Source organism: Salmo trutta, chromosome 20 (genome assembly GCF_901001165.1).
Source record: "Salmo trutta chromosome 20, fSalTru1.1, whole genome shotgun sequence".
NCBI classification, from domain to species: Eukaryota; Metazoa; Chordata; class Actinopteri; order Salmoniformes; family Salmonidae; genus Salmo; species Salmo trutta.
Genome location: NC_042976.1, coordinates 14,606,241 through 14,629,932, shown reverse-complemented (window position 1 = coordinate 14,629,932; position 23,692 = coordinate 14,606,241). Strand labels below are relative to the sequence as shown.

The 23,692-nt window shown below is 44.1% G+C and overlaps 1 protein-coding gene across 4 annotated transcripts in view; it reads left to right on the top strand.

Annotated features, from left to right (window-relative positions):
* LOC115155601 (voltage-dependent L-type calcium channel subunit beta-4) overlaps nucleotides 1-23,692 on the top strand; it is a 72,556-nt gene that overhangs the window by 39,021 nt on the left and 9,843 nt on the right. For 3 of the 4 annotated variants that reach the window (XM_029702370.1, XM_029702372.1, XM_029702373.1), the window contains 7 exons: nucleotides 642-761; nucleotides 1,017-1,139; nucleotides 10,426-10,556; nucleotides 14,893-14,969; nucleotides 16,033-16,052; nucleotides 16,762-16,842; nucleotides 23,003-23,061. In XM_029702370.1, the coding sequence (XP_029558230.1) occupies nucleotides 642-761; nucleotides 1,017-1,139; nucleotides 10,426-10,556; nucleotides 14,893-14,969; nucleotides 16,033-16,052; nucleotides 16,762-16,842; nucleotides 23,003-23,061 (611 nt within the window). The remainder of the gene's footprint in view (nucleotides 1-641; nucleotides 762-1,016; nucleotides 1,140-10,425; nucleotides 10,557-14,892; nucleotides 14,970-16,032; nucleotides 16,053-16,761; nucleotides 16,843-23,002; nucleotides 23,062-23,692) is intronic. The other variant, XM_029702371.1, reaches the window with a different exon arrangement.

Here is a 23,692-nt window from a genome sequence, read left to right as displayed (position 1 = left end):
CAAGATGCGTCACTACAGACCCTGGTTTAATTCCAGGCTGTATCACAACTGGCCGTGATTGGGAGGCCCATAGGGCGGCGCAAAATTGGCCCAGCGTCGTCCGTCCGGGTTAGGGTTTGGCCGGGGTAGGCCATCGTTGTAAATAAGAATTTGTTTTGAACTGACTTGCCTAGTTAAATAAAGGTTAAACAAACAAATAAAATACTGTAGGGTAACCATGTAGCCTTTTATCTGTTCAAGATTACAGCTTTCATAGTGATGACACAGCTCACAAACTTCACTGACCTGTGTAAGCATGGTAAACATTCCTCACTGACCTGTGTAAGCATGGTAAACATTCCTCACTGACCTGTGTAAGCATGGTAAACATTCCTCACTGACCTGTGTAAGCATGGTAAACATTCCTCACTGACCTGTGTAAGCATGGTAAACATTCCTCACTGACCTGTGTAAGCATGGTAAACATTCCTCATAATAACAATGACAACTACAGAGGGGTTCAGACAGCAAAAATGTCATATTTTTCAGGGACAAATGTCACAAATGTCTTGGCCCTTTATAGGGTTCAGCTGACTCCTACACTAGCCAATCATTTTACTGTTGTCTAACTGTTATCTGACTGTTATATTGTCCCTCTGCAGGGTTCAGCTGACTCCTACACTAGCCGACCATCGGACTCAGATGTCTCCTTGGAGGAGGAGCCGGCAGGCGGCAAGCTGGAGAAGGAGCAGCAGGCTGCTGTACAGCTGGAGAGGGCCAAGGTGAGACAGACCACCTGCAGGGTGTCCCACTGCGGAGCCTTATGTCTCTTTCTAGGCACATAGGTTCAGAACAAGGCCCCTATTATTGGAAAGGTCCCAGTAGGCAAGGCTGGTTGAAATGAAGTTATTTATTAAAACCACATTACAACCAGAAGTGGTATATTTGCAGCACATTTTGCCCAATGGGTTATGGTTGAGCTTATCTAGCTAGGCTAGGCACTCTTCTTATACATGACGTTTCCTGTATCGTCTCAGGCCAAAGCGGTGGCCTTTGCTGTGAAGACTAACGTCAGTTACTGTGGAGCCCTGGATGAGGATGTCCCTGTGGCAGGAACTGCCATCTCCTTCGATGCCAAGGACTTCCTGCACATTAAAGAGGTACAATATACTGTACAGTACATAACAACTCTACTGCTACAGCTATGCCTGCGTCTGAAATGGCATTCTATTACCTATGTAGTGCACTATATAGGGAATAGGGTGCCATTTCAGACAACCTATGTTTGCTGCAAGCCATATCTGTTCAAGAGCCATTATGGATGAATCAATATCAATAATGCATGTCCCGTTTTAGAATCGAGAACAATGTGAGTGTGTATACAGCCTAGTATGTCTGTGGAGTTTACACACTCTTCTTTTCTATTCTGAGTCATTGTGTTGTTTTGTGTTGACTTTCAAAGTTGCATAGAGTGTGTACTGTATGCAGGGCCGGCTCTAGGCATAAGCGACATAAGCGTCGCCTAGGGCCCCCGGCAACTAGAGGGCCCCTGACCCAAAATATGTATTTCTTAATTTTTGGGGGGGAACTCAGTCAGGGTTTCAACTTGCTGTTGAGAGTTAGAATAATAGAATACACAAGGCGCAAGTTCTAAATGTGGTTGTGCATCAGCAATTTTTAGTTTTTCTCCTGTTTTGTCAGTCGCTGACGAGTCACTCAGTTAGCCCATGTCAGCTAACATTGTTTAGATTGTTAAGTTAGTCTAGCCAGTTATCTAAACGTATAGTAATCATGTCCGAATACCAGTGGTGTAAAGTACTTGAGTAAAAATACTTTAAAGTACTACTTCAGTAGTTTTTACTTTACTATTTATATTTTTGACAACTTTTACTTTTACTTCACTACATTCCAAAAGAAAATAATGTACATTTACTCAATACATTTTCCCTGATACCCTAAAGTACTCGTTACATTTTGAATGCTTAACAGGACATTGAAATGGTCAAATTCACACACTTATCAAGAGAACATCCTTGGTCATCCCTACTGCTTTGGACTCATTAAACAAAAAGGCTATCCAAAAAGGCTATCCCTGGCTATCCATAAATAAATAAAAACAAGAAAATGGTGCCGTATGGTGTGCCTTATATAAGGAATTTGAAACTATTTATGCTTTTACTTTTGATACTTAAGTATATTTTAGCAATTACATTAACTTTTGATACTTAAGTATATTTAAAACCAAATACTTTTAGACTTTTACTCAAGTAGTATTTTACTGGGTGACTTTCACTTTTCCTTGAGTCTTTTTCTATTAAGGTATCTTTACTTTTACTCAAGTATGACATTGGGTACTTTTTCCACCACTGCCAAATACCGACCGGGCACAGAGGGCACGTGCCCAGGGGCCCTGACCTCCAGGGGGCCCAAATAGATTTTGTTAGTCAATCTCACTCAGATATCATTAACATGACATATGTCATGGCAAAATGTGTATAATTGCAGGAAATTAGCTTTAAAATTACAACATTTTCTTACAACAACCAAATCTCACTTAGGGCCTGTCATGCCAAATAATGTCCCCCGGGACAAATAGTGTCCCCCTTTGCATCACAATAGGATTCGATAAACTATTAGAATCCATTGCTATATAAAATGGCGCCGGAGAAGGCTGACGTTTTACGTGTCCCCAACCGATTGTATTTTTTTGTTTGTTTATTTGCGTTGTTTGTAACTTTATTTTTAACTTATTTTGTACATCATGTTGCCGATACCGTCTCTTATGACCAAAAATAACTTCTGGACATCAGGACTGCGATTACGCACCACGGACTGGCAGAATCCTTTTTTTTTTTTTAACGAGTCTGACGAGCCCGACACAAATTATATACTGCTTTTTTGGGAACAATCTTTGGAGAATAAAATCTATGACCTACGCGGAAGATTAAACTACTAACGAGACATTCAAAACTGTAATATCTTATGCTTCACGGAGTCGTGGCTGAACGACGACACTATCAATATAGAGCTGGCTGGTTGTACGCTGTACCGGCAGGATAGAACAGCGGCGTCTGAAAAGACAAGGGGCGGCAGACTATGTATTTTTGTAAATAAAAACTGGTGCACGATATCTAAGGAAGTCTCGAACTATTGCCTATATTCTATATTTTTTTAAGCTGATTACGTACCACCACAGACTGAGGCTGGCGCTAAGACAGCATTGAATGAGTTGTATTCCACCATAAGCAAACAAGAAAACGCTCACCCAGAGGCGGCGCTTCTAGTAGGACTTTAATGCAGAGAAACTTAAATCTGTTTTGCCAAATTTCTATCAGCATGTTAAATGTGCAACCAGAGGGAAAAAAACTCTGGACCACCTTTACGCCACACACAGAGACGCATACAAAGCTCTCCCTCGCCATTCATTTGGCAAATCTAACCATAATTCTATCCTCCTGATTCATGCTTACAGGCAAATATTTAAGCAGGAAGCACCAGTGACTAGATCAATAAAAAAGTGGTCAGATGAAGCAGTTACAGGACTGTTCTGCTAGCACAGACTGGGATATGTTCCGGGATTCTTCCGATGACATTGAGGAGTACATCACATCAGTCATTGGCTTCATCAATAAGTGCATCGATGACGTCATCCCCACGGTGACCGTACGTACATACCCCAACCAGAAGCCATGGATTACAGGCAACATCCTCACTGAGCTAAAGGCTAGAGCTGCCGCTTTCAAGGAGTGGGACTTTAACCCGGAGCTTATAAGAAATCCTGCTATGCCCTCCGACAAACCATCAAACAGGCAAAGCGTCAATACAGGACTAAGATCAAATCATACTACACCGGCTCTGATGCTCATCGGATGTGGCAAGGCTTGCAAACCATTACAGACTACAAAGGGAAGCACAGCCGAGAGCTGCCCAGTGACACGACCCTACCAGACGAGCTAAACTACTTCTATGCTCTCTTCGAGGCAAATAACACTGAAACATGCATGAGAGCACAAGCTGTTCCGGAAGACTGTGATGCCGTTCTCCGCAGCCAATGTGAGTAAGACCTTTAAACAGGTCAATATTCACCAGGCCGCAGGGCCAGACTTATTACCAGGATGTGTACTGCTAGCATGCGCTGACCAATTGGCAAGTGTCTTCACTGACATTTTCAACCTGTCCCTGACTGAGTCTGTAATACCAACATGTTTTAAGCAGACCACCATAGTGCCTGTGCCCAAGAACACTAAGGGAACCTGCCTAAATGACTACCAACACGTAGCACTCACGTCTGTAGCCATGAAGTGCTTTGAATGGCTGGTCATGGCTCACATCAACACCATTATCCCAGAAACCCTAGACCCACTCCAATTTGCATACCGCCCCAACAGATCCACAGATTATGCAATCTCTATTGCACTCCACACTGCCCTTTCCCACCTGGACCAAAGAAACACCTATGTGAGAATGCTATTCATTGACTACAGCTCAGCGTTCAACACCATAGTGCCCTCAAAGCTCATCAATAAGCTAAGGACTTTGGGACTAAACACCTCCCTCTGCAACTGGATCCTGGACTTCCTGATGGGCTGCTCCCAGGTGGTAAGGGTAGGTGACAACACATCCACCACGCTGATCCTCAACACAGGGGCCCCTCAGGGATGCGTGCTCTGTCTCCTCCTGTACTCCCTGTTCACTCATGACTGCACGGCCAGGTACGACTCCAACACCATCATTAAGTTTGCCGATGACACAACAGCCTGATCACTGACAACGATGAGACAGCCTATAGGGAGGAGGTCAGAGACCTGGCCGTGTGGTGCCAGGACAACAACCTCTCCCTCAACGTGATCAATACAAAGGAGATGATTGTGGACTACTGGAAAAAGAGGACCGAGCTCGCCCCCATTCTCATCGACGGGGCTGTAGTGGAGCAGGTTGAGAGCTTCAAGTTCCTTGGTGTCCCCTTTGATCATTTTTGGTACAGTTGTCATTCATTTATTTTCACTGATTTTTTATACACTCACATGGCAATCATAGACTAAAAAACTGAATTCTGGTGTTATGAATTTTGAGAAGGTGGTTGCTGTGTGGTTGGGAGGTTCTGCCTGTCACTTGTTCGCAACAGGCAGCTAGTCTTGGAAGGGGGACTTGAAGAGGGAGACTGCAAAGTCCAGGCACTACTGCTCTCTTTGTTCTGAGTGTTTGCAGTGCTAGTGTTTTTAGTTAATCTGTGTATCTCACATATTATGTGCCCAGTATGATAGAGCAAGAAAACTTTCAGAGCAACAGTACCGGGGGAATCCGTAACATGAATAGAATGTGATTGATAAACAAAAGGTTATTTCACTTGCCCAGATGTCCACCTCCTTGACAATTCCCCGTCAGAAGAAGCGTAGGTTGATTTTGGCAATCATGCGCTTCACTCCGAAGGGGCCAGCATGCATCTCGGTCAGCACGGCCTTCTTCTCCTCCATAGTGAAAATCACCCTCCTGTGTGGCTGGCCATCCTTCCCCCGTAGGTAGATATGATTGCCTAACAAGTTGGAGGAGAAGAGTTGTTGAAATACACCCGTCTAAGTACATTTACACTGCTGTCTTTCTCTCTCTGTTTCTCTCTCTCAATCTCTCTCTGTCTTCCACTCTCTACCCACCTCTCTCTCCTGCTCTCACTTTCATCCTTTCTTTCTCACTTTCTTCCTCTCCCCCCTCCCTGTGTCTGTCTAGCGAACCTAGTTAAGGGCATTTGGAATTACCATAATTGCTTACGCCTATCCATTTGATTGATCAGGTTTAACTTATAGATAGACACCTCTATATGACAGGCATATAACTATATCAGTGGAGGCTGCTGAGGGGAGGACGGCTCATAATAATGGCTGGAATGGAGTCAATTGAATGGTATCAACCACATGGAAACCACGTGTTTGATACCATTCCATTCACTCCATTCCAGACATTATTATGAGCCATCCTCCGCTCAGCACCCTCCACTGAACTATATGTATAGCTAGCAACTAGCTAGATGGAAAATGGTTGTTGAAAAGTGTTTGTACCTAGCTAAATCCGTCCAGTTATCAAATAGAAGTTAACTACTTAATGAAAGTTACCCTGAATTTCTCTGAATGTTGCGCCTCATGTCGAGGTCACTGGCGTCTTCATGGCACTTCGCATGGTTGGAAAGAATCTCCCAGAGGGATGCCATTGAAGTGCAAGCTACATACAAACAGAAAGCTACAATAACAGTTACAGTAGCTAGCTAACTAGCTGACGTTAGCTAAATACAACTTTCTGGCACAACGTCAATCTAAAAACAGCTTAAATTATTTCTTCCTAATTAACAATATTTACTTATATAAATGTATATTTTTTTTTATTTAACTAGGCAAGTCAGTCAAGAACAAATTCTTATTTACAATGACGGCCTGCCAGGCAACAGTGGGTTAACTGCCTTGTTCAGGGGCAGAACGACCTTATCAGCTCGGAGATTTGATCCAGCAACCTTTTGGTTAGTGCCCCAACGCTCTAACCACTAGGCTACCTGCCACCCCAAAAAGACAAATACATGGTAAAGAAAGTGTTCTCTTTCCAGTCTTTTCAGTCCTCTGAAGCAGGTAGTCAGCAGATTGTCACTGTCAAAAACACTGTCATTGGAGAGCAATTCTGAGGTAATAATTTTGTATTTATTTTACCCCCTTTTTCTCCCCAATTCCAATTGGTAGTTACAGTCTTGTCCCATTGCTGCAACTCCCGAATGGACTCGGGAGAGGCAAAAGTCGAGAACCATGCATCCTCCAAGAGGACACCCAGATATTTGTATTCCTCTACAATCTCTATGTTCTGACCTCTGATAGATGTGTGATTCGTCACACCACTCTACAAAGTCATTTAGGACTGGGCCATGGTGTTCCTCGTCATCATGCAACAGGCTGATCAAGGCAGTGTCATCAGGCTCAGGAAGTCCAACAGCCACAAAACCAGCCCCCCATCTAAGGAGAAGTCCCGGATGAGTCTCTGTGCCAGAATGTAAGGCTGGATTGTGTTGAAGGCAGAAGAAAAGTCCTACAAACAAAACCCTGACATGGGATTTGGCACCCTCTAGATGTCTATAGACCATGTTGAGGAGAGTACACCCTCTAGATGTCTGTAGACCATGTTGAGGAGAGTACACCCTCTAGATGTCTGTAGACCATGTTGAGGAGAGTACACCCTCTAGATGTCTGTAGACCATGTTGAGGAGAGTACACCCCCTAGATGTCTATAGACCATGTTGAGGAGAGTACACCCTCTAGATGTCTGTAGACCATGTTGAGGAGAGTACACCCTCTAGATGTCTATAGACCATGTTGAGGAGAGTTCACCCTCTAGATGTCTGTAGACCATGTTGAGGAGAGTACACCCTCTAGATGTCTATACACCATGTTGAGGAGAGTAAAAATTGCATCATCAACTCCTCTGCTGGGCTGATAGGCAAACTGAATCGGGTCGAGGAGCTTCTGGGTGGTGCTGAGAACATGACTTTTCATAATTTTCTCAAGGCATTTCATTACTAAGGATGTCAAGGCGACAGGGTGGTAGTCATTCAGCACAGAGGGATTAGATGCTTTAGGAATTGGTATAATTATTGAGTTTTTCCACAATACTGGCACGTGTTGCTGGTCGAGTGAGGACTGGAAAATGTCTGTAAAAACACTAGCTAATTGTTCAGCACGGTGCTTTAGCACATGTCCACTTATTTTGCCTGGGCTTTTGTGTGCGTTACATCCCCTGAACAACTTCAAAACATCAGCCTGTTTAACAACAACTCTCTCAAACATTTGTAATGATGTTTCCATTTGTTTTACCTCTGACACAAAGTTGTCTGATTCAAATCTTGAGAAGAAAACATTCAGTTCATTAACCATGTTCCGGCCCTCTAATCCCCCAAGGTCAACACTGGGTTTTCCCCTGCCTATGTGGGGGGCACTAGACATGGATTTAATCCCTTGCCAGGCCACCCTTGCGTTTCCTGAGGAGAGGGTCCTCTCCATCCTTTGCTTGTATACCTCCTTCTCCACCAGTATCTGTCTTTTGATCTCATGTTGTACATCTCTTACAGCCTGTCTATCACCCTTAGCATAAACTGCCTTCTTCCTATTAAGTAGTGATTTTAGATTTTTTGATACCATTTACATTTTACATTTTAGTCATTTAGCAGACGCTCTTATCCAGAGCGACTTACAGTAGTAAATGCATACATTTCATTTCATGCATTTTTTATATATTTTTTTTTGTACTGGCCCGCCGTGGGAATCGAACCCACAACCCTGGCGTTGCAAACACCATGCTCTACCAACTGAGCCACAGGGAAGACTACTACATAGTATAGAGAGGTAGTGATTGTGTTCTACTCACGTTCATACAGAAGGGCAGTAGGACAGGTCTGAGGGTATACGTGTCAGTTATAGAAGGTGAGCTCTCAGTTGACCCTGTCCCAGGTATGTGGTTCTCAGGTGTGGTCTCCATCATCTGAATTCATTCATAAATACTTTGTTCAACTATAAAGGCATTCCTGTTATACATTCACTGACTATACAAGAAGAAGAAAAAACACACACACACACACACACACACACACACACACACACACACACACACACACACACACACACACACACAAACACGGCTTCTGCAGAAGGGGAAGAGACTCTTCCGGAAAGCTATTGATTCAGCAAATACTGAAAAATGACTCTACATGTAAAGTAACAAAAACAGAAGAAATACAGAAATGAAACAATCTATAAGTTCTCACAATATAAACAATGACATTTCTTTTAGAGTTGCATAACGTGGTTAAAAATAATATCTACAATGTACACTGAGTGGACAAAACATTAGGAACACCTGATCTTTCCATCGATACCCAAGGCTTATTGTTAGAGAAGATTTTTCTGGTTTTAGTAGGCACAACTGACAACACAGAAGTTTACAAAGTCTGAAACAACATCTGTGAGTTCATCAAGATCAGAGCTGCTGTCCTCAAATACCTCCCACATAGTACAGTCAAAACACCCCTGGAGACAGGTGACACTGTTGTCGTTCCAGATTTGGACAGTTTTAACTGTAGGTTTCTCCCTTTCCAGGAGCCGACAGTAGGTTGGCCTGAGGTAGAAAACATTGTGGTCTGATGTTCCCGGGGGAGGTCCGGTGGTGGCAGAGAACGCATTTGGTATTGTCCCATAGCACAAATCAATAGTCTTATTTTTCCTAGTGTGACATTTCACATTCTGGTGGTACATGCTCAGGACTTTGTGCAAAGTACAGTTGTTAAAATCCCCTAAAATAAATGTGAGTGTGTCTGGTGAGATAGATTCCAGTTTCTGTGACAGATTATAAATAATCTCTGATGCTTTTGCTATATTAGCTTTTGGTTGAATCTACACCACGGTAACAAACAATTGGAGGAACTCACAGGCAGATAGTAGGGTCACAGTGACACAGAAAGCAGTTCAATGTCGAGGGTACAGAGTCTCTCTCTTACCAGGATCGATTTACACCACTGGTCCCTGACAAGCAGGCAGACGCCCCCATCTGACCAGAGTGAAGCCGGCTCCACTTCCCTGTCCGGGACTCTGTTATCCAGCCAAGTCTCAGTAAACGCCAGCAAACAGGCCTCCTGGTATTTGTGTTGGAAGCGAAAATTCGCTGACAGCTCATCCACTTTAACCCTCAGTGACAGGGCATTGATCAGCAAGGTGGTGGGAAGGGAAGTTTGTTCTTTAATTTTTTAACTCTTTGTCTGATTGTCCCGTGTTTTCTACGTTTGCATTTGGGTTTGTAATACACTCGCAGACAATCAGGGATTAGATGGGTCATTGGGATATCCATTGCGTTTGTGTTTGAGTTGCATTGTAGTAGGAACTCTCTGCTGTATTGGATTCTGCTGCCAGCATTTTCATCATTTAGTCTGTTTGTAGTGGGTATGTACATGATCAACAAGAGCAGTCCAACACCCCACCACTGTAAAGACATCGTTGACAGATGGCAAATAGTTTACAAACAAAGTTTACAAATTAATGTTGCAAGTTCTAGCAACAGACCTAGCAACAGAAACTAGAACTCATCGAATCCCATTGTGACGCAGAGGGGGACACTATTTGGCCGGGGGACACTATTTGGCATGACAGGCCCCCAAAAGGCTAGAGCCGGCCCTGTCTGTATGTCTATGAATTGTTACACACTTCTGTTCTAAGACATTCGTTTTGTGTTGCATTGCCCACAAACACATATAGTGTGTATTTTTCTGTAGAGTTTGCACACTCTCTTCTGTTCTGAGTGATTGTGTTGTTTTGTGTTGTCTTGTCCACTACAGACGTACAGCAGTGAGTGTATATGTCAGTGTATAACAAACACAAACACACACACTCACTTCACTCATTGTGTTGTTTTATGTTGTCTTGTCCACTACAGAAGTACAGTAATGACTGGTGGATCGGCCGGCTGGTGAAGGAGGGCTGTGAGATCGGATTCATCCCCAGCCCTCTGAAACTAGAGAACATCCGTCTACAGCAGGAGCAGAAGAGAGGTACACGCTCTTACGGGTAAGGCCGTGGTTGAGGGGCTGGGCAGGGGCTGTGGGGTGAGAAGTTTATTGAGGGGGTGGGCTTGGTTGGGCGAATGGGCTGGGCTGGTGCTGGGAGGGTTTGGTTGGGTGGAGGGGCTGTGTTGGAGGGTGGGTTTAGGGGCTGGGGGTTTGGTTGGGTGAGGGGGCTGTGTTAGAGGGTGGGTTTAGGGGCTGGGGGGGTTTGGTTGGGTGAGGGGGCTGTGTTGGAGGGTGGGTTTAGGGTGTGGGGGGGTTTGGTTGGGTGAGGGGCTGTGTTGGAGGGTGGGTTTAGGGGCTGGGGGTGTTTTTGTTGGGTGAGGGGCTGTGTTGGAGGGTGGGTTTAGGGTGTGGGGGGGTTTGGTTGGGTGGAGGGGCTGTGTTGGAGGGTGGGTTTAGGGGCTGGGGGTTTGGTTGGGTAGGTGGAGGGGCTGTGTTGGAGGGTGGGTTTAAGGTGTGGGGGGGTTTGGTTGGGTGAGGGGGCTGTGTTGGAGGGTGGGTTTAGGGTGTGGGAGGGTTTGGTTGGGTGGAGGGGCTGTGTTGGAGGGTGGGTTTAGGGTGTGGGGGGGTTTGGTTGGGTGGAGGGGCTGTGTTGGAGGGTGGGTTTAGGGTGTGGGGGGGTTTGGTTGGGTGAGGGGGCTGTGTTGGAGGGTGGGTTTAGGGTGTGGGGGGGTTTGGTTGGGTGAGGGGGCTGTGTTGGAGGGTGGGTTTAGGGGCTGGGGGTGTTTGGTTGGGTGAGGGGGCTGTGTTGGAGGGTGGGTTTAGGGTGTGGGGGGGTTTGGTTGGGTGGAGGGGCTGTGTTGGAGGGTGGGTTTAAGGTGTGGGGGGGTTTGGTTGGGTGAGGGGGCTGTGTTGGAGGGTGGGTTTAGGGTGTGGGAGGGTTTGGTTGGGTGGAGGGGCTGTGTTGGAGGGTGGGTTTAGGGGCTGGGGGGGTTGGTTGGGTGAGGGGGCTGTGTTAGAGGGTGGGTTTAGGGGCTGGGGGGGTTTGGTTGGGTGAGGGGGCTGTGTTGGAGGGTGGGTTTAGGGTGTGGGGGGGTTTGGTTGGGTGAGGGGGCTGTGTTGGAGGGTGGGTTTAGGGGCTGGGGGTGTTTGGTTGGGTGAGGGGGCTGTGTTGGAGGGTGGGTTTAGGGTGTTGGGGGGTTTGGTTGGGTGGAGGGGCTGTGTTGGAGGGTGGGTTTAGGGGCTGGGGGTTTGGTTGGGTAGGTGGAGGGGCTGTGTTGGAGGGTGGGTTTAAGGTGTGGGGGGGTTTGGTTGGGTGAGGGGGCTGTGTTGGAGGGTGGGTTTAGGGTGTGGGGGGGTATGGTTGGGTGAGGGGGCTGTGTTGGAGGGTGGGTTTAGGGGCTGGGGGGGTTGGTTGGGTGAGGGGGCTGTGTTGGAGGGTGGGTTTAGGGTGTGGGGGGGTTTGGTTGGGTGGAGGGGCTGTGTTGGAGGGTGGGTTTAGGGGCTGGGGGTTTGGTTGGGTAGGTGGAGGGGCTGTGTTGGAGGGTGGGTTTAAGGTGTGGGGGGGTTTGGTTGGGTGAGGGGGCTGTGTTGGAGGGTGGGTTTAGGGTGTGGGGGGGTTTGGTTGGGTGGAGGGGCTGTGTTGGAGGGTGGGTTTAGGGGCTGGGGGTTTGGTTGGGTAGGTGGAGGGGCTGTGTTGGAGGGTGGGTTTAAGGTGTGGGGGGGGTTTGGTTGGGTGAGGGGGCTGTGTTGGAGGGTGGGTTTAGGGTGTGGGGGGGTTTGGTTGGGTGGAGGGGCTGTGTTGGAGGGTGGGTTTAAGGTGTGGGGGGGTTTGGTTGGGTGAGGGGGCTGTGTTGGAGGGTGGGTTTAGGGTGTGGGAGGGTTTGGTTGGGAGGGTGGGTTTAGGGGCTGGGGGGGTTGGTTGGGTGAGGGGGCTGTGTTAGAGGGTGGGTTTAGGGGCTGGGGGGGTTTGGTTGGGTGAGGGGGCTGTGTTGGAGGGTGGGTTTAGGGTGTGGGGGGGTTTGGTTGGGTGAGGGGGCTGTGTTGGAGGGTGGGTTTAGGGGCTGGGGGTGTTTGGTTGGGTGAGGGGGCTGTGTTGGAGGGTGGGTTTAGGGTGTGGGGGGGTTTGGTTGGGTGGAGGGGCTGTGTTGGAGGGTGGGTTTAGGGGCTGGGGGTTTGGTTGGGTAGGTGGAGGGGCTGTGTTGGAGTGTGGGTTTAAGGTGTGGGGGGGTTTGGTTGGGTGAGGGGGCTGTGTTGGAGGGTGGGTTTAGGGTGTGGGGGGGTATGGTTGGGTGAGGGGGCTGTGTTGGAGGGTGGGTTTAGGGGCTGGGGGGGTTGGTTGGGTGAGGGGGCTGTGTTGGAGGGTGGGTTTAGGGTGTGGGGGGGTTTGGTTGGGTGGAGGGGCTGTGTTGGAGGGTGGGTTTAGGGGCTGGGGGTTTGGTTGGGTAGGTGGAGGGGCTGTGTTGGAGGGTGGGTTTAAGGTGTGGGGGGGTTTGGTTGGGTGAGGGGGCTGTGTTGGAGGGTGGGTTTAGGGTGTGGGGGGGTTTGGTTGGGTGGAGGGGCTGTGTTGGAGGGTGGGTTTAGGGGCTGGGGGTTTGGTTGGGTAGGTGGAGGGGCTGTGTTGGAGGGTGGGTTTAGGGTGTGGGGGGGTTTGGTTGGGTGAGGGGGCTGTGTTGGAGGGTGGGTTTAGGGGTTGGGGGGGTTGGTTGGGTGGAGGGGCTGTGTTGGAGGGTGGGTTTAGGGGCTGGGGGGGTTGGTTGGGTGTGTTGAAGGGTGGGTTGGAGAGGGGATAACAGTTTCTAAGAAATGTCCTGAATAAGCATTAATCAACTATTTATAAACTACTTTATTAAGCATTTCTAAAAGTATTATAAAAGGTTACTGAAGAGGGAAAGCGACATGGGTGGGTCTGATGAGAGGACATCTACTCCAGGTCTGGCTCTGCGGTAACTAGGATGGTTTACTCATAATAACAGATCAGCAACTACTCATAATAACAGATTGGTGACGTGTTTCTTAGGTGACACTAATATGAAAGAGATGATGTGCATCATCTTATATTAGTTTCCTCATTGCCGACTATGACAGAGAGAATAGTCACTCTCCCACTATTGAGTCATTCAGCTCTGTTTTAACTCTTTGTTGTCTACTTTAAAGGACACTTCAGCATTGGCCTCATGTTGCCGAGGGTTACGTTATGTAACAAATGTGGTAAAACAGTGGGTATGTCATCTCACATAGTGCCTCGATAGATATTATTTCCAAGAAAATCACTGCTCATAAATGATATATTAGCCTCTTTAATTCCAGCCCCTTTGTTATCACAATTCCTGGAACAATGTGTTGTCAATACTCATCTATTCTAGCATGTATTTATAGTATTCATCCATTCTACTGGTAGACCATTCTACTGGTAGACCATTCTACTGGTAGACCATTCTACTGGTAGACCATTCTACTGGTAGATCATTCTACTGGTAGATCATTCTACTGGTAGACCATTCTACTGGTAGATCATTCTACTGGTAGACCATTCTACTGGTAGACCATTCTACTGGTAGATCATTCTACTGGTAGACCATTCTACTGGTAGACCATTCTACTGGTAGACCATTCTACTGGTAGATCATTATACTGGTATACCATTCTACTGGTAGACCATTCTACTGGTAGATCATTCTACTGGTAGACCATTCTACTGGTAGACCATTCTACTGGTAGATCATTCTACTGGTAGACCATTCTACTGGTAGACCATTCTACTGGTAGACCATTCTACTGGTAGATCATTCTACTGGTAGACCATTCTACTGGTAGACCATTCTACTGGTAGATCATTCTACTGGTAGACCATTCTACTGGTAGATCATTCTACTGGTAGACCATTCTACTGGTAGACCATTCTACTGGTAGATCATTCTACTGGTAGACCATTCTACTGGTAGACCATTCTACTGGTAGACCATTCTACTGGTAGATCATTCTACTGGTAGACCATTCTACTGGTAGACCATTCTACTGGTAGACCATTCTACTGGTAGACCATTCTACTGGTAGATCATTCTATTCTAATGCTAAATATTCAACATGGACACAAATCAAACTTTAGTTTAGAAGTACATTTAAAACTGTAACAAACTTTACAGTAATAAATAATAAAATGAAAGAGATAAAAACAAGCAAAAGACAATAACAGAGAATAATTAAATAACATTAAAACACCAAGGATGTCTAAAGTAACAATAAAATGACTGATTAAAGACAGAGAACTGTTATTTACCCTGTTTCTCCTGAGGATGGGAGTTGTGTGGGACTCCCGTGATGGATGAGACTATCTGTCTGTGTTCCACATTAATGTTTCTTCTCTCGCTCTGTCTATTATCCTTTGTGCCTTGCAGTAAGTCCAGTGGGAATTCCTCCTCCAGTCTAGGAGACATGGTTTCAGGCGGGTTCAAATCCAACCCTCCCTCTGCAGGTGAGCCTCCAGACAGAAGCCTATTAGGTCCAGCGCCTCGCTACCCGTTTGTCAGAATGATTAACTGATCATCTAAAACTATGATCTAATTGTCCTTGTCTCTAACATACCATATCATTGTTGCTCAGTGTGTTGTTTATTAACTATTATTATTTATGTGTTATTATTGTTTATTATATGTTTATTAACATATCAAATCCAGTGTTAGACGAACTGTCGCTCACTTCACATTAGTGAACTATGAACTGAATGGTTATCAGAGTATATGTACCCGATGTCATTGTTCTACTCTAATGAGAAAAATCGAGTTACTTCAAAATGCTGCAGCTGCTCAATACAAACATTTAGAGTAAGTTAATTTGTGAAAATAGGGAACAGTGGCTGGAGGTTAGGTGAATGGAATGTGGAGTTGTGCGATCTTTGTGTCTTCCAGAATGTGCCATGCACGTTCTATTGGACTGGAATGAGGTGAGCCATGCACTCTCAGTCCACTCCTCCTCCTCTTCCTCCAAGAGGATTATGGACAAGCATTATGTCCATGCATTGAGTTTGCTTTAAGACAAACATAACCCTATAGCCCCAACTCTGTTGGGCGAAATATTATGGTTTGATGACAAGTTACGATGAGAGATGCTTTATCCAAATATTAGGATTTGCTCCATCTTATATCCATCTTAACATAAATTGAAATATTACTCTATTCATTTGAATGTATTTTTAAGAAAATAAACACTTTTAAATGATAATGCAACTTACCAAAGGCTTTAGCAGACTCACTTAACAAGTGTAACCAAGGCTGTCACCTGCAAAGGAAGGTTTGGAATAGAAGCAACAAATAAATCAAGTGTTTTGACCACTAATATACTGTCTACATACTGTATATGTAGTACTTCATTTATTTGTGTGATAAGGTATTTGCATCCATTATTGTACTCTTGAAATATTTCCATCAGTATTAGAGGAATACTGAAAAGGTATCTCTCTAATGTGTTGTACTGTATATTGTATTACATTTCCGCCTTGCATTCAAAGGCAATTATCAGTTGTTTTCTCATTTTTACAGGAAAACAGAAGCAGAAAGTGGTGAGTAGTATAAACACTTTTTATTCACTTTAATCCACGCACAGGTAAACCTCAAGATCTGTCCCCACACAGAATCTGGTTGCACCTAGATTAATAATATACTGTATTATATATATATTACTGTATTATTAATCTAGGTGCAATGGCATCCTCCATATCAGCGTTTCAATCTTTATTTTAGGCATACAGACTAACTAATAGGTTTGACTTTATTCACCCCAATTAATATCTTAGGAATAAATACTATGAAGTGTCTTTGCAGACCTGATTGAGCTCACTTTAATACCATTTAGACCTGTCTTCTTTTATTTCATTCCAGCCCTGGCAAGTACCAGGGCTTAATGATGCTATTAAATTGATTGACCAAAGAAAAATAGGAGTTGCATAAATGAATTGGATGGCTCATCTTTAACAATGATCTGCTGGCAGTATTGTAATTAGAACACTTTTTCAGCACATTATCAGGAAGTAAAACAGAAACGTCCCACTGTCTTAATAGCATAACTTAATGGCTGATAGTAATATATCCAGCTACTGTTATACTCATTATTTTCTACCTGTGTTGTAACACTGTTGTAACACAGTAATTCCACAGATACACTTTCTTGGATTTAAATAATACCTAATCAAAGGACTTAATGGCGAATGTGATGTTACATGTTACTGTTGCTGTGTCTTTGCTCCCTCTAACCCTCGAACTCCGCTACAGACTGAACACATCCCTCCCTATGACGTGGTCCCCTCCATGAGACCAGTGGTCCTGGTAGGACCGTCCCTGAAGGGATATGAGGTAGGCATCATAACAATAATATTTTCAGTCTCTTGTAAAGTGTTTTATTCGGCCTCCAAAACAGCTATTCAGAACAATTGCAATATTTGGTTGTGTGCCATACAGTGACTCCAATTCCCAGCTCTCCCTTTTGGAACCGTCAGCGTGCAGACCAGTGGTTGAGATGCAGCTTCATTGAAGAGGTTCACTGACAGTGAATAACTCCCCCGTTCATTGTCAGAGTAGATATTTGGAGGTATCCAAAAATAACAGCTATGTCTGGGTTATCCATTCATTGGTAACTAACCACCAATGAGGGTTTGCAGAAAAAGGAGGGCAGCATCTTTTCCTTGATATGTATGGGGGAAGTGGGGAGCCAGGATCATTGTCAGTCCTCATCGCAGCGCCACTGTGTTGCCGTGGTAACAACCTTCTGGGTAAAACACATCAGTCTGAAAAAGTAGCATGGCTTGAAATTAGAAACACAGAGATTAACAGCACCAGAAGAAGCTCTCTGTGTGTGTGTGTGTGTGTGTGTGTGTGTGTGTGTGTGTGTGTGTGTGTGTGTGTGTGTGTGTGTGTGTGTGTGTGTGTGTGTGTGTGTGTGTGTGTGTGTGTGTGTGTGTGTGTGTGTGTGTGTGTGTGTGATAATACAGTGTAAAAAAATAAACAAGACATTTTTGTCAAAGACAAGGTTATGTAAAGGTGGATGAAATGGAGGCACAATTTCTTTTTCTTAATGTGACTTTTTTTGCCGAATTTACAGAGACGTGTCTATTGGTCCAAACGATCCAATTACACTGACTTGTGTGAACAGCATGATGCTGTTGTTATTAATGCTCAATGTCAAGAGAGCTTACCGAACATCCTTTTTCCTCAAAAAATGTCCCTTGTGAAATGTAAAAGAAAAAATGTTAACGTTGCCGTGAAATATTCTGAACAAAAATATAAATGCAACATGCAACAATTTCAAAGATTTTGCTGAGTTACAGTTCATATAAGGAAATCAGTCAATTGAAATACATTATTTAGGCACTAATCTATGGATTTCACATTACTGGGAAGGGGCACACCCAATGGGGAGCCAGGTCCAGCCAATCAGAATGAGTTTTTCCCGACAAAAGGGCTTTATTACTGATAGAAATACTCCTCAGCACCCCGCCCCACCTCCCCTCAGACGATCCCGCAGGTGAAGAAGCGGGATGTGGAGGTCCTGGGCTGGCGTGGTTACAAGTGGTCTATGGTTGTGAAGCCGGTTGGACGTACTGCCAAATTCTCTAAAACGACATTGAGCTGGCTTATGGTCAAGAAATGAACATTGAATTCTCTGGCAATGGCTCTGGTGGACATTCCTGCAGTCATTATGAAAATTGCATGGTCCCTCAGAACTTTGGACATCTGTAGCATTGAGTAATATGACAAAACCGCCAATTTTAGAGTGACCTTTTATTGTCCCCAGCACAAGGTGCACTTGTGTAATGATCATGCTGTTTAATCAGCTTCATGATATGCCACACCTGTCAGGTGGATGGATTATCTCTACAAAGACTCGAATGTTCACTATCAGGGGATGTAAACAAATATGTGCACAAAACCTGAGAGAAATGCGTTTTTTGTGCATATGTAACATTTCTGGGATCTTTTATTTCAGCTCATGTAACATGGGACCAGCACTTTACATGTTGCGTTTATATTTTTGTTCACTGTATATTATCCAGGCAGACCAGTGGTTGCAGGAATATGCTCAATTCTTGAACCATTGTCGAACTTTGTAGACTAGTTTATTAAATCTCATCTGCAAGCATAGCCATCATATGTTAAAGACTCAATAGACTTCATAAACAAGATTTCACCATTAACGGGATTAACAGAAGACTGTATTTTGGTCACGTTAGATGTTGAGAGTCTATATACCAGCATTCCCCATACTGGGGGCTGGCAGACCGTGCTCACGATGTGAGAGACCGAGATACTAACAACTACCCACCAACAAACGTTATTCTAGAGCTGGCTGAATATGTTTTCATGTATAACTATTTCAGGTTTGATAATGAATACTACTTCCAAACGAATGGATCATCGATGGGCTCCACATTCACTCCGAGCTATGCTAACCTTTATGTGGGACATTTTGAACGTTTTGTTAACAATGAAAACGAAAATCCATTTGTGAGTAAAGTCCTGAAGTGGTATCAATATATTGACGAGAGAAGAGCTGTCAGACTTGATACCATTACTCAATGACATTGACCCCAATCTCAAATTCACCATTGAATGTGACACTAAACGTGTTCATTGCCTCGACATGTCGATTGAGAAATCAAATGCAACCCTGTTTACAACTCTGTATAGAAAAGAAATGGAAAGAAATACTTTATCACAGGGGGACAGCTTCCACCCGAGCCATTAAAAAGAGGACTTCCAAGAAGCCAGTTTTTCAGACTGCGCAGTATATGCCACTCCACAGAGGACTATCTAGAAAAAGCAGCAGATTTGCACGATAGGTTTTTAAGAGGCTACTCTTCACAATGTGTGGATGAAGCTCTTAATTTGGCATTAGGGAAAACATGAGATGAACTGCTACAAAAAGACCCACTAGAGCATTAGGGAAAACATGAGATGAACTGCTACAAAAAGACCCACTAGAGCATTAGGGAAAACATGAGATGAACTGCTACAAAAAGACCCACTAGAGCATTAGGGAAAACATGAGATGAACTGCTACAAAAAGACCCACTAGAGCATTAGGGAAAACACGAGATGAACTGCTACAAAAAGACCCACTAGAGCATTAGGGAAAACATGAGATGAACTGCTACAAAAAGACCCACTAGAGCATTAGGGAAAACATGAGATGAACTGCTACAAAAAGACCCACTAGAGCATTAGGGAAAACATGAGATGAACTGCTACAAAAAGACCCACTAGAGCATTAGGGAAAACATGAGATGAACTGCTACAAAAAGACCCACTAGAGCATTAGGGAAAACATGAGATGAACTGCTACAAAAAGACCCACTAGAGCATTAGGGAAAACATGAGATGAACTGCTACAAAAAGACCCACTAGAGCATTAGGGAAAACATGAGATGAACTGCTACAAAAAGACCCACTAGAGCATTAGGGAAAACACGAGATGAACTGCTACAAAAAGACCCACTAGAGCATTAGGGAAAACACGAGATGAACTGCTACAAAAAGACCCACTAGAGCATTAGGGAAAACATGAGATGAACTGCTACAAAAAGACCCACTAGAGCATTAGGGAAAACATGAGATGAACTGCTACAAAAAGACCCACTAGAGCATTAGGGAAAACATGAGATGAACTGCTACAAAAAGACCCACTAGAGCATTAGGGAAAACATGAGATGAACTGCTACAAAAAGACCCACTAGAGCATTAGGGAAAACATGAGATGAACTGCTACAAAAAGACCCACTAGAGCATTAGGGAAAACATGAGATGAACTGCTAAAAAAAGACCCACTAGAGCATTAGGGAAAACATGAGATGAACTGCTACAAAAAGACCCACTAGAGCATTAGGGAAAACATGAGATGAACTGCTACAAAAAGACCCACTAGAGCATTAGGGAAAACACGAGATGAACTGCTACAAAAAGACCCACTAGAGCATTAGGGAAAACACGAGATGAACTGCTACAAAAAGACCCACTAGAGCATTAGGGAAAACACGAGATGAACTGCTACAAAAAGACCCACTAGAGCATTAGGGAAAACACGAGATGAACTGCTACAAAAAGACCCACTAGAGCATTAGGGAAAACATGAGATGAACTGCTACAAAAAGACCCACTAGAGCATTAGGGAAAACATGAGATGAACTGCTACAAAAAGACCCACTAGAGCATTAGGGAAAACATGAGATGAACTGCTACAAAAAGACCCACTAGAGCATTAGGGAAAACATGAGATGAACTGCTACAAAAAGACCCACTAGAGCATTAGGGAAAACATGAGATGAACTGCTACAAAAAGACCCACTAGAGCATTAGGGAAAACATGAGATGAACTGCTACAAAAAGACCCACTAGAGCATTAGGGAAAACATGAGATGAACTGCTACAAAAAGACCCACTAGAGCATTAGGGAAAACATGAGATGAACTGCTACAAAAAGACCCACTAGAGCATTAGGGAAAACATGAGATGAACTGCTACAAAAAGACCCACTAGAGCATTAGGGAAAACATGAGATGAACTGCTACAAAAAGACCCACTAGAGCTAAAGAACACTGTAATGTTCACCACAACATGAACTCGCACAAAGTGGGAGATGCTGTCAAGAAACACTGGCATGTTTTATCATCGGACCCAGCTTTGCCAGCTGTATTTAACAATCCACCACTTATTGTATATAGGAGAGGTCGCAATTTACGCAATTATTTTGGTCCATGCCAACAGCCAGCCACAAAAGAAAATGAGCCAGGCTCTTTTACGCCCTCTTCCGAATGGTAGCTATAAATGCAGAGGTTGCGCACAGTGTAACATTAGGATGTGTGAATATTTCTGCCACCCACATACAGGAAAACTGTTCACAATAAATGACATTATAGCATGCTCCACCACCCATGTTATCTACATGATTAAATGTCCATGTGGGCTGTGTTATGTAGGTAAAACCTCTCGTTCTTTAAAACAGACACTTACTTAACATAAAAGTGAAATCAGGAGACACGACAGGGATTATCCAGTCTCAGTACATTTTAATAACCAAAAACCTTTAGATTTTGTGTCATAGAGAAAGTTAAGATATCAGACAGGGGAGGTGATATAAATAATACGCTGAGCATAAGAGAATGTTTTGGGATTTTCACCCTCTAGACATTATTTCTTAAAGGTTTTAATGATGAAATGCCTATGTATGTTATGCTGTAAATGTGAACATGAATTAATTCCACCATTTCAGATTACTCTGAAGTTTTTATTGATTTATGAAAACTTGCTTGATGGGTCGATGTCCTCATTGTGGTTTTACAGACGTGTTTAATACGTTTAATGTACACACTTTATTAGAATATTTATGAAATGCACATTGTTATATTTGTGTAACACTTATTTCCCCTCGACTCCAAGCCCATTCGATGCATTGAACGGATGTGGGTGGAGCTATAAGGGTGCTATTTAAAAGAAAACTCACAAAGCTCTGACGAAGGCCTTGAGGTTGAAATTTAAAGCAGTGATACTATCTAGAGCAGTGTGTGGCTTTCTTCTTTTTGTCTTATCTTATTCAACTGTTACCATGCACCTGCAAAAAAACATAGCTCAGATGTGCGAGTGCCTTTTGAATTTTGTTCAGTGTATATGGAATATGGTTATTGTTGTGTGCAAAGCACACAAATTGTCTTGAACTCCTTGTCGTTATATATGTGGATATACCATATAACAATTGCTCCCTGCTCCTTGCTAGCCTTGTCCTTGCAACTACAGTTATTTTCATCTTCAGATTCTAATTGAAATACCTTGCAAAAATAGCATTAATGGAGACTGGTCTGACCTGCTATAGCCCAATTCATCACACCGAGTTTTTATGACACTTCATTTTAGGCCTTAATCACCTTATTTAATGTAACCAGGATTAATTCTGTAGAAAATGAGGTGGAAAGAAACAAGAGATCATGCTTCTCCTTTGCTGGATGTTTTGGACCAGTGGGATAATTCACAGGCAGGGCAAGAGGAGCCTGGATGGACCTAACGGTTGGATGTCATAATGAGGAATATGGAGAAATCTTTATTGGATGGGTAATGGTGGTGGATGGGGAAATATGGGACAGGGTCTTAATTTAGCACTCATACTGAAATCAAAAAGGAAGACAAGGTTGACAACTTTTCTTTTGACATCCTTGGGCACCTTTGTCCATAACATGTGCTATTTTTTTAACATTGAACATTAAGGTATGTAGCTTCACCATATGAAATGGGTCTTGTCACAAGGGCTTTCTTGCCATGAGGAAGGCTCTTCGAAAGGCTTGCTGTAGCTGTGAGGAATTGTCAATGAATTTCTACTGGTTTATTTCCTTTCTGGCTGTCAACCTTTTTCACTTTCCCTCTCTTTCTCAACCTCACTTTCTCTCTTTCCCTCCTTTTTCTCCATCCTTTCCTAACTTTCTCCTCTGCCATCCTCTGCTGCTCTCCCTGGCTCTGTGTGCTGCGTGTGCAGGTGACAGACATGATGCAGAAAGCGCTCTTTGACTTCCTGAAGCACAGGTTTGATGGCAGGTGAGGAGTTGTGTTGTCGGCACTATCCCTGTCCCTGCATACTGTCAACCCTATCCCTTCATATTGCACTAACACTCTGCATGCTTACTGTAGCATCAGGCTCTCAGCTGCTCATGGCACCTATGCAAACTACTATAAGCTAGTGCGGAAAATACACTGAATGTACAAAACATGACATAGACTGACCAGGTGAATCCAGGTGAAAGTTATTATCCCTTATTGATGTCACCTGTTAAATCCACTTCAATCAGTTTAGATGAAGGGGAGGAGCAGGTTAAAGAAGGATTTTTAAGCCTTGAGCCAATTGAGACATGGATTGTGTATGTGTGTCATTCAGAGGGTGAATGGACAAGACAACATATTTTAGTGCCTTTGAAAGGGGTTGGTAGTAGATGCCAGGTGCACAGGTTGGAGTGTGTCAAGAACTGCAACACTGCTGGGTTTTTCACGCTCAACAGTTTCCCGTGTGTATCAAGAATGATCCACCACCCAAAGGACATCCAGCCAACTTGACACAACTGTGGGAAGCATTGGAGTCAACATGGGCCATCATCCCTGTCGAATGCTTTGGACACCTTTTAAAGTCCATGCCCCAACGAATTAAGGCTGTTCTGAGGGCAAAGGGGGGTGC